General features: G+C 36.9%; 1 protein-coding gene across 2 annotated transcripts in view; it reads right to left on the reverse strand.

Annotated features, from left to right (window-relative positions):
- The window catches only part of LOC107741137 (neurofibromin), a 48,824-nt gene extending 37,460 nt beyond the window's left edge, over positions 1-11,364 (reverse strand). For both annotated transcript variants that reach the window (XM_016553730.1, XM_016553729.1), the window contains exons 1-19: positions 11,067-11,364; positions 8,076-8,219; positions 7,234-7,317; positions 6,887-7,077; positions 6,698-6,804; positions 6,493-6,560; positions 5,906-5,981; positions 5,653-5,810; positions 4,890-5,063; positions 4,333-4,461; positions 4,082-4,156; positions 3,848-3,979; positions 2,616-2,750; positions 2,419-2,532; positions 2,243-2,322; positions 2,026-2,149; positions 1,027-1,273; positions 825-898; positions 443-526 (exon numbers count right to left, since the gene is read on the reverse strand). In XM_016553730.1, coding sequence (XP_016409216.1) covers positions 443-526; positions 825-898; positions 1,027-1,273; positions 2,026-2,149; positions 2,243-2,322; positions 2,419-2,532; positions 2,616-2,750; positions 3,848-3,979; positions 4,082-4,156; positions 4,333-4,461; positions 4,890-5,063; positions 5,653-5,810; positions 5,906-5,981; positions 6,493-6,560; positions 6,698-6,804; positions 6,887-7,077; positions 7,234-7,317; positions 8,076-8,219; positions 11,067-11,126 — 2,256 coding nt within the window. In that variant the 5' untranslated portion in view covers positions 11,127-11,364. The remainder of the gene's footprint in view (positions 1-442; positions 527-824; positions 899-1,026; positions 1,274-2,025; positions 2,150-2,242; positions 2,323-2,418; positions 2,533-2,615; positions 2,751-3,847; positions 3,980-4,081; positions 4,157-4,332; positions 4,462-4,889; positions 5,064-5,652; positions 5,811-5,905; positions 5,982-6,492; positions 6,561-6,697; positions 6,805-6,886; positions 7,078-7,233; positions 7,318-8,075; positions 8,220-11,066) is intronic.
- Between the last annotated feature and the right edge of the window lie 341 nt (positions 11,365-11,705).

Consider the following 11,705-nt stretch of genomic DNA (forward strand, 5'->3'; position numbering starts at 1 on the left):
AGAGTGTGTGAGAGTGTGTGTGTGTGTGAGAGAGTGTGTGTGAGTGTGTGTGTGTTTGTGTTTAAACTTAAAATGACTTAAAATGACTGAATTAAACTGAATTTTTAAATAATTCTCAAATAATACAATAATAACTGATTTGATAAAAAAAAAACTACAAACTATTCTCTAAAAAGTTCTTGGGAGAAATTACAAAGTGCTAAATGTTACATTTCAACACTATAAATTAGTAAAACGTATCTAAAGAGATAAAATAATACAGTATAATACAGTAAAAATAAATTATATATTTTCTAAACTAATAATAATAAGAATGTTAATAAAAATGATTTTAAAGCATTTTTTTTTTTTACAAATATGCCTAATGTACAGAAATGTTCCTTAAACTGAAGAATCACCCACATGTAGACAAAAATCTATTTTCTACTGTAGGGTGACTGACCTGACTGTCTTCTAGTTTCGTTTTCGGGTGGCTTAAAATTAATTTGGTTGCATGTTCCCATTTGGCATGTGTGTCCTCCCAGGCCTGAAATGACCAAACAGAGCTGTTAAAACCCGTCATACATGTTATCTTCTAATTAGACCACAAAAAATAGATTTTTTTTTTACACAAACAACCGAAACAGCACACAAGTACTGAACTGTGAAATCCAACCACATAGTTTGAAAAACAAATCAAGTTTTGCATATTCTAAAAGGCTCCGATTCAAAACAATTATGTTGGACAATACAATGGCACACAACCAGGACAATGCAAATGTGTTCGTCAACCAACCAGAATGAGTCTACTACTGTCCAATAGCATTAAATGTGTGATCTCTGACCTCTGTGTTTCCCGGGGTGGGCAGCTCAATCCTCCGAAGCAAAGCCATTACTCTCTTCTGTAGAGCCGAACGACCTAGAAAAATCAGAGAACTCACAAAAACTGTGCTGCCATCTAGAGGCACCTGTAACACCACTCACAAATCTCAAAAAACAGAGGTACGTGTCTGAATCCGTGCATTCAGACTAGTTTATCAGACGGACCTGTAATCATCATGTTACTGACAGATGCAAACTCCATGAACGTGTTGTAGTTTGGCAGAAGGGACTGCACAGGGATGTCTTCTGCACTGCAGCGGATGTCTGCCTCCTCACACAGGAAGTGGAAACAGGACATGGCCACCAGAACTGCCTCCATGTCTGGACTCCACAGGAACATGTAAAGACAGACCTCCAGCTTGGTCTGGGCCTGCCGGCAGATGGCGATGTTACTGCCTGCTGTGGCCCGATCCTGTATGAGAAGAACAGATAAAACAAAGAAAAAAAAAAGTATATCCCTCTCTATATAACCAATATTTGCTATTTCATATTTTTAACCCATTTTTTTTTTTACATTTCCTGATATCCTTGTTGTTTTGCTAAACAGCAAAGTCAGGTCAAACACACAATTATTATTATAACATACTGATAATTCATATTAATTTAAATTTTTTATATTTAAATTTTATTTGTACTCCATTTTATTTGTACCCCACACACTGTAGTTTGGTTATATACTTCACACTTTGGCAAATAATAATAATAATAATAAATAAATATTATTATTATTAGAAGTTATTATTTGTACTGCACAAGTGCTTAATAATTTATATGATTTTTTTTTTTCAATATTGATTTTTTATTTGTACCCCACACTGTGCAGTTTATTTATATATGCCACACAATTAATGATGATAATAATAATAATAAAAATAAGCATAAAAGTTATCATTATTATTATTTTTGCTGTTGTTATAAAATATATAATAATAATTTATATTCATTTTTATTTTAAAAAATGACATTTTATTTGTACTACACAAGTGCTTCACAGTTCAGGATATAAAAACAAGCCAGATAACAGTAACAAGAGCAAAAATAAAAGTGAAAGATTAAAAAAGGAAAAGGTAATTAATGTTTTCAGAAATGTCCAGATAATGTAGTCAAGGATATACAAACATTTTACCCATAATGCCATGTGTGCAGGTGAGAGTGCAGACTCACTTTGTTCCTGAGAAGAAATTTATTTCTGCAGATGAGAATCTCTCGCAGCCATTTCAGAATCTCAGTGCTGCTGATCAGCTGATGACCAAACAGCTTCTTACAGATGAAGAACAGCACCTGAGAACTGAACCGACAACACATACATACACAATCAACAGGGCAAAGTTTCATTTCTATCAGCACCTATTAACTGGAGTCGTGTCCACTGAGGAGCTACCTGATGTCCCAGAAAGTTTCCATAGGAGCGTCTGGGTTCCACAGCTCGATGCTATCAGGCTGATACAGGACCAGAAGAGCCTAAGACAGACACAGATTATGACTGAAAACTTACATACAGACTATCTAAACTCATGCTAGAGGCACCAGATAAACAGCGAGATGCAATGACCTCACCTCCATGGCCTCCTGGGAAATATCTCCCATGTTCGCAAGTGGCACAAGCTGCACCAGGCCTGTGATGAGATCTGCCGTGCTGCTGTGGACCTCCAGACCCTGTTTACCTGGATTCTGATTCACAAACACACCTGACATTAATAGTACGGCAGAGCATGTCTTTATAAAGCCAAAGAAAGCTAAGCCTCTTCACTCACATGTAGCATCAATTTGGGATCTGCATGGATGAGCTTCACCAAAGCCAAAAGCAGATACTTGTGACTCCTGGTGTCCAGATCAGTGGTTTTTTCTTTAAACTTCAGACTGCTCATTTTCTCCTTAAAGGTCAAACTCTGAGAGGAAGACAGAGAAATAGAAACAAACAAAAAGCTCTGGGCAAAAAGTTTGGGGTCAGTAAGCCTTTTTTTATTCAGACAGGATGGACTAAACTGATTGAAAGTGACAGAAAAAGATTTTTATTTCAAATAAAAGCTGTTCATATTTAAAAAAACATAATATTTCTCTATGCATTACCGTTTAGACAAAAATATTAAGCAGCACAACTGTTTTGAACATTGATATTGATAAATATATATGCTTTTTGAGTCCCAAATTAGCATATTAAAATGAATTCTTAAGGATCACGTGACACTGAAGACTGGAGTAATGGCTCCTGAAAATTCAGCTTTGTCATTACAGGAATAAATTACATTTTTGAAAGATAAATAAAATAGAAAAGTTATTTTAAATTGTACTATGTCACAATATTACCTTTTTACTGTAGTATTGATCAAATAAATGGCGTCTAGGTGAATATATGAGATTTCTTTTAAAAAAAATGTTTTAATATATATATATTAAATATATATAAAAAATGTTATAATATTTAAATATAGAAAAAATATAAAATAAATATGGATATAATAGTAGATTTTATATATATATTTAAAATATAAAGAAGTATAAATATATTATACAAAGATAAAAAGATAAGCAAAATATGATGCGTTCATAAAGTTTACAATTTAATCTATTAATTTGTGTATATATCATATACTGTTCATAAACTTAAATTTAATTCGTTCATCTGTTCATACATTTTATTTATACACAGTCCCCCGTTCTTTTTTTAAGTAGCATTTACACATGTCTATCTGTGATTTCTATCTCTCGAGTCATCACAAAAAGTCTTCACAAAACAGAATTAAAAATGCTTAACTGCTGTATTCCTTTCGGAGATGACTGCTTGCCACTCAATGAATTAATTTTTCAACATAGTGATGTTATGGCCTGTTTGGAAAATGTATTGTAGCGTACTCTATGCTGTTTCACATACTACGTCTAAAAATAGTAGGCTGCGTGCAGTAAAATGTGCAGTACGCAAATATTCTATTCTCAGCATGGACACTAGAGGTGATCTTCAATCGGAGAAGTTTTGCGGGCGTCTCACCGAGGTCATCCGGAGGGGGGTGTGACTGCTGCAGCCCTGCACCACTCTCCCAAGAGTCTCAGCAAACATGAGCCGCAGCTCTCCCGAGTAACAGTACACGGTATCGATCTTCGGCCACCAGTCCAGCGGGGACTAGAACATTACGGAAGACACACAGAGGACATTTGGACACCCTGGGAGTGAATCAGACATCCTAGCTCTCTGAGGTGATCTAAGGACACCAGGAGCTCTTACATTAGTGATGATTCGGTGGAGAGAATTCACCAGCACGAAATGAAAGGTAGGAGGTGAGGACGGAGCCAGACACACCTTACAGAAAAAGAACCAGAGATTTAGGTCAAGTCTGTGCATGTTATTGGAACGATGTAGAAATTGTTTCAAAATTCTCAATATCACCATGTAACGCATAAAGGTATTAAGAAATTATAAACAAACTATCGTGAAAAGAGCTATATAAATACATTTGACTTGACTTGTCCACACACCTTAAATTGCTGATTGTTATGAGGGTTGATTCTGAAACAGGAGACAAAACAGTCGATCATTAAGTCCACGTCTGCACTCTGGCTCCCGGCACCTCTGGAAAACGGTTTAGCTGGGTTAAACAGCAACCCCTGGAGGCCAAGAGACAGCCATCAATGAAGAGGACAGCATCAACATGAAACATTCAGACACTTTTGAGCCACTGCGAGTCACCAGGTTTGGGTTTCTTTTAGTGTTTGCTACTCTCAACTCTAAAGGTCTCTGCACACTGAGTCCGAATTTTTCGTCCGAAATGTTCGCACGTTGAAAAATAAATACGACCTCACGTTGCGTCAATCACGTTTACACACTGCCTCCGAAACTTTCGTCCGTCATAAAAAAATTCGGACCAGGTTAGATTTTCTGCGTTTTCGCATCCGTAGCAAGCATTTTGATAGGAAAGGATGACGAATACGAAAAAAACGGAAAAACACATATGAAAGTTTCGGACTCAGTGTGCAAGGACCTTAACTATCAAAACTAAATAAAAAGGTCCACGAGGAGCCATATTTGTCCATACCTTCAGATCCATGACGATGGACTGCACCAGCAGGAAGATAACGGAGTGATCCTCCCAGCTGATGTATGTGGATGCTTTGCACAGTTTAACGCAGGCAATAGCTGCGCTTTCTGTCAGCTGTTTGCTTCCACCGTGACCAGTCAAGGCTTTCCGTAGATTCTCCAAAAACAGTTTCTACAGGGAAAAAAAGCAACACGTGAATACATATTGTAAACAGTTCAGAGACTGAGATCTAATTATAGTTTATAGTATGAATATTTTACAAATTTTACAAAAAAGTGAGGGTTGTCGAAATAAACTATTTATAAAGTACAAACTGTGTGATGTAGACTAGTTGTCTAGGTTTAGTATGTGTGTGAGGAAGGGTTAGTGAGACTCAAATGGGTTTTATATGTGGCCGATATAATGCCATATGTGTGTGTTCATTTTTTAAATAAATGAAAATTGAAATAAAAATATTACAGAAAAATCATTAATTAATAATATTCATTATTTTGTTAATTTTATTTTTATAGCATACAATGTGCTTAAATAAATAAAAACAGAAATAAAAGCGAAATAAAAACAAATAAATAACCATTTTAAAATGGTAAATGATACACAAATTGCTAAATTAAAATACATTTCTTTTACACAGTATTTACAATGTTTAAAAGTTATTCAGCTATTTAATCTGTCTATCATTAGTTATTATAATTTAAGAACAATAATGATCAAGAGGTGATCCTGAGAAGTACACGTGCACAAGTTTGTGTATGCTTGCCTTGTTGTCTTTCGAGTCATCTGACGTGTCTCTGGACATGTCTTGTGTGATGTCAGGGCAGAGGATGAGGAGGATGATCTGCAGGGGCCAAACGGCTGCTTTCCTCTTCGTACTCTCAGCAAAACTATCCACCAGATCAAACAGCTTCTCAGCACACTCTGAAACACACACACACACACACAGAGAGATCAGATTCACATATCCTCTCCAAAGCAATGCTGATATGGTACAGTGAGGTTTTCAGTGGACGCACCAGCCATGTCCGCCTGAGGCCTCTGGTACAACCTGGTGAATTCATCAGCATAATTTTCCACCCAGTTCCAGAATGCCTGCAAATTCAATCAAAAAACACACACACAGCAGATGTTTCCTGCACTGAGAGAGGACATCACTAGGAGAAGTAGAGAAAATTTTATACAAAACACAAACAAATTACAAAATGTTAAATTAACCATTTAAACCTATAGTATGATATACGAAAAAAATGCTACAAACTGTATATATATATATAATATTGATGCATGGATTATAATACTTTTGTGTATCATCACTTTGAAATGATACACTTTAAATTGTAATAATCTTTATAATGCGATAAAATGCCAATAATAATAATAAATAACACATAAATTATAATAATACAGTTTATATTATAATAATATTTATATTGTTATTAAGGTAATTTTCTCCATTTATTCATAACAATATAATAAAATAAAAAATAAAATAAAAATAATTATTATATTGTTATTTTAAATTGTATTATATGAGCCACACCGCTGTAATATTTCACATAATAATAATAATAATAATAATAATAATAATAATAATTCCACCTACCTTCTCTAAATTGTAGATGACACTCAACTGGGCTGGCTTCTTTAAGGCTTTAAATTTAAACACAGTTTCTGCAAGAAGAAAAGACTTTGACACATTAAAAGGAAAATAGATACTTTTCCTGTTGCCTCTAATATTTTCTCCAGAATTCCCCACAACAACTTTTTTCAGCTCAGAATATTAAACCCTGAGTTTGAGTCAATCAAACCTTGCAGGAGGCGTTTAAATTTACAGCAGTCCACGTTGATGTACTGGATGAGCTCGATGTCGTGCACGTCTACGTTATCCTCAGAGCAAACGGTCAGCTCCTGCAACCTGCAGGGAAGCAGACAGACAGAAAATCAGAGAGGTCAAATCCATTCATTCCTTCCATCTAATCACAAGGGGTCTTATGTACCTGGTGGAGATGCGGCTGAAGACAGCGCTGAAGTTACTGCAGCTCAGAGAGAACAGAACCCCACAGGCGGAGTTCCTCAGCTCGGCCGCGTACTGGTTTCCTTCACGGTACGTGTGGATGAAATGACAGATCTCGGGCAATAACTGCTTGACGAGCATCGTCTCATCCAGACGCATGCTGTCCTTTGGTTGCTGGAGAGAGAAAGGGAGTTTATAGGACTTGTTTATAGGAATTATCAACATCTAGATGTGTATCTCGTTTCAAAATGAAGTTGAAAAGGCAATAATGGCACAATGGTGACAGCTCATGAAATGAGACACAATGAATGGTCTGCAGCCGTCTCTCACCCCTGCCAGGCACTTCTCCAGTGTGTCCATGATGATAAGCTGGGACAGGTAAAGGTTCTTCTCTGCAGTATCTCCAAATATCCGCTGTAAGTGATAGAGATAGCAAACTAAGAGAGAGAGAAACCAGCACGTGCCATAGAGCTCTAGCACAAAGAACCATCTACAGGTATAGAACAAACGCTCACAGTAGCTCCTGCCTAGGGACCGACCAATATATTTAATAGCCAGTATCAATAACTAGACAGAAAGACATAATGTTGATATACTGGAAGATCAATAACAAAGGTGAAAGTAACAAAAAATACCTGTATCTGTTGTCTTTTTATTTAGCAATAATGCATTAAATTGATCAAAAGTGACAGTAAAGACATTGGAAAATAAACAAATAAACGCTGTTCTTTGGAAAATAAAAGTATCACGGTTTCCACAAAAATAAAATTTGCTTTCAACATTAATAATGAAAAGAAATGTTTCTTGAACACCAAATCAGCATACAAGAATGTTTTGTGAAGGATCACGGGACACTGAAGACTGGAGTAGTAATGCTGCAAATTCAGCTTTGCCATCGCAGGAATAAATCACATTTTTAAAATGTGTTAAAATATAAAACCGTTATTTTAAACATTAATAATCTCTTACAATATTACTGTTTCTACTGTATTTTTAATCAAATAAATGCAGCCTTTTTGAGCATAAGAGACCTATTCCAAAAACATGAAATCTTCCAGACTTTGAACACTTTTGAATGGAAGTGTGCATATCATAATATATTAAAAATACACATTAACGCCATTTGTAAACGTCTATTGTGCTTGTGCACCAACTCTTGAATAAACACTCACCATGTTATTGACGTTCTTCAGTATGTTGGTGAGTCCACTGATGACCAGGGAGAATTTGTACCTGGAGATGTTGATCAGACATTCCTTATTGTGCTCGGTGCTGATTTTAGTGTGTGTGTTTTGCACGCCGACTTTCACAGGAAGCTAAAAACAAACACACATACACAGTGTTCAGATACAGACAAATACATGTTCAGAAGATGTTTCAACCCACTTACAGGACAAACTCTCTGAATGAGAGATATTTTCATTTCATTCTGTTTCTCACATAAATCTATTGTGTGACTTCAGAAGACATGGAATATAGCGCATGAGCACTTTTATGGTGTTTTTTTTATGGAAATGTTGTCATTTTGTAGCTTGACAGCCCCAGCTGCCATTTATTTTTATTATATGCAAAAGAGTAGCTAGCATATTCTTCAAAAATTCACCTTTGTATTTCACAATATGAGGTGAGCAAATCATGATGTAAACATTTAGATGGTGAACTTTTTCTTTAATCAATGAGAAAACTTTTTTTTTTAACTTTCTGGACTACAACAAAGTAAACAGCAGCAAATCTCAGTTTCAAAGAGCAAGTCAAAGAAAATTGCTAAAACCAATCAGCGGCACGGAATCCCATTTTGGGATTATCCAGAGTTTAGTCCAGGCTTAGCATCACAAAACACCCCTAATCTCCGCTGAACTTCAATCAAACTGCAATGATCCCGACACAGACCACAAGCCACCCTTGACCAGGCCCCTTTAACAAGGCTTCCTCCATGCTCCAACTGTTGACTGGACAGCCTCTGAGGCTTACAAGTACACTGGTCAGTGTGTATACGCCACCAAATCTGGTATTTACTGCTTAAAGAAATCAGGCTAAAGACTCAATGTGGAAACACTGGTTTATGTATCCAAAAATGTTTGTTGGTGCAGTACCTTCAGGAACCTTTGAGGGGCAGAAATAGCTAGTGGCTTGTACCTTTAATTAACTCAAGTAGACGAGGCCTAAAAATAAATATTCTTCATGTGTTGCCAGTTTAACTTGCTCATAAACAACATATTTCTCCCGGACCTCGCCTAATTTTGCTCTTGAATGGAAAGTTTCCCCAAAATGAAAATGAAAACAAATATATAAATAAAATATCCTGTCAGAAACCCGCCTTTTGTGAGTTGAATGTGTTAAATGTGTTTGGAACAATATGTGACCCTGGAGCACAAAACCAGTCTTAAGTCACTGGGGTATATTTATAGCAATAGCCAAAAATACATTGTATGGGTCAAAATTATTGATTTTTCTTTTATGCCAAAAATCATTAGGACATTAAGTAAAGATCATGTTCCATGAAGATATTTTTTAATTTTCCTACTGTAAATATATCAAAACTTCATTTCTGATTAGTAATATGCATTGCTAAGAACTTCATTTGGACAACTTTAAAGGCGATTTTCTCAGTATTTTGATTTTTTTGCACCCTCGGATTCCAGATTTTCAAATCGTTCTATATCGGCCAAATATTTTCCAATCCTAACAAACCATATATCAATGGAAAGCTTATGAAAGCTTTCAGATGATGCATAAATCTCAATTTCGAAAAATGGACCCTTAAGACTGGTTTTGTGGTCCAGGGTCACATATGAGGATGAGTAAATAATGACAATTTCTGTGTCTGTCATGACGGTCTGTTAGGTCTGTCAATGTTTCTTTGGTGTCTGGTCAAATTTTAGTCAAAAACTATTTAACATTTAACACAGGCAGGTTTATGCAGTTAAAACAACTCAAATAAGATGAAAAGAAAACATGCTAGCTTAACCATTCACAGGCTCTCGCCTGTCTGGTAAACAATGGGTTAAATTTCTAACTTATAACCTGTTTCATAAGTACAACTGCAGGTTTAAACCAGTAGGATCCACACTAAACAGGGACAGTCATCTTTGCATAAGACTACTCAGCTATACGTCACACAACAAACCTCACTGAAACCATCTGAAGTAACCTAATAACCCAGTACAGCTCTGAAGAGATATTAAACTGATGACACAGCTCTTAGATGAGAAAGTGAAGCTGTGTGGATCAATCAAGGGTCAGCTCTGATGTTGGTTCACATGTGGGACACAAAATATGAAGTGAAAGTATAAACAATAACTCTCATCTCACATGATGTGAATTACAAAAGCAGATAAATGTAAAATAAATGACTAAATAAATTCAATTATTAATTAAGAAGCAACACATGGTACAGTGGTACAAAGTGGTTAAAATCCCAAGAAACTGTCTTAATATTTACGCACACAGAGGCACTTATCGCATACACCCCTGTTCTTTTTGTGAAGTTTTGTTTCACAAAATTCTATGTTATTTCTTCTTGTATGTAGGTTAAATTTGCATTAAATCAAACACTACAACTACACAAAAACAAACTATTGCATATACCAGAAACCTGCAATTTATGGATTTATTTTAATGAGGAATTTACGTGTTTGTGGCAGTTAAAGCCGGGTTAAATCAAATGCGAAAGATATCTTATTTTGGCTTGGGGGTCATAGGGGTCTGGCAGATGGCACACGCCCGCATAGGGGCGACCCTGACCCTAAACCTATCCCTAAAATTCAAGAGCAGAGATTGGTCAATAAGAATGTTGTTCCAATTACTGCTCTCTGCTTTTTCTTTAATAATAATTGTTTGACAGGCACGTTACTACAGGTTCTAACCCTAAAATCAGTAGTCAAGTGATTAGGAGGACTGATTTTCGAGATGAACCCTTGCCCTATGATTTTAGGTTAGTAGGGTTTGTTTAGGTTTAGAGTTGGTAAGAACGTAGTTCCAGGTTCAGTAGAGGATGCTGAGCAACATGTACTACTAAACTAGTCGCGTATCATGCATTTAACGTTGTTACAGGATATAAACACAACAGCATCAGAATGAGAACGGAGACGCGCAGCGGCTGCACGGATGCGCTGCGACAGCTAACTGCGCATCCGTGCAGACGAGGCGTTCAGAGCTCTGACCTGCTCGTCGAATCGGGTGATGACGGCCTGGACCCACTCCACGGGCTTCTGCGCCGCCATGGCCGCTCACGCCAGCACCTCCGCCGCCGCCGATGATGATGATGATGATGATGAAGTGGAGGGGGAGAGGACGCCTTTTCCGCCGTCTGCGACCCCTGCGCTCCTCGATCCGCGCCGCGCTGAGGGCCGAACGAGGGGCGGCTCGGTATTCGGTCTGGTCGGTGTCAGAAACAGCAGCATGCCGCCATGACAGTGCCGGAAGTTTGAATCCTCCGATCCAGCGAAGCAGCAGCAGCACAGCAGCGGTGCAGATGAGAGATGAAAACCCGAGTGCGCATGCGCCAGCAGAGAGCGAGCGAGAGAGAGAGAGAGAGATTGTATTTTTTTATTTTGTTCTTTTCTTTATGGTTTATAATTATATAGTCATGCCAGTAAAGCTTCTCGGACGTGAAATTAAGTGTCAGAGAAAAAACTTACTATAAAATTAATTAAAACTGATATATATACTAGTCAACATTTGAAGTGGATCAAAACCTTTCATCAAAGTTGTCCTAAAACCTAAAATTGAGGGATACTGTAAGGAATTAATTGAGGGAGAAGAAAACTATACTATAAAAACTGAAACTAATATTCATGTAT

This window comes from Sinocyclocheilus rhinocerous, unplaced genomic scaffold, assembly GCF_001515625.1.
Source record: "Sinocyclocheilus rhinocerous isolate Xijiao unplaced genomic scaffold, SAMN03320098_v1.1 scaffold1307, whole genome shotgun sequence".
NCBI lineage: Eukaryota > Metazoa > Chordata > Actinopteri > Cypriniformes > Cyprinidae > Sinocyclocheilus > Sinocyclocheilus rhinocerous.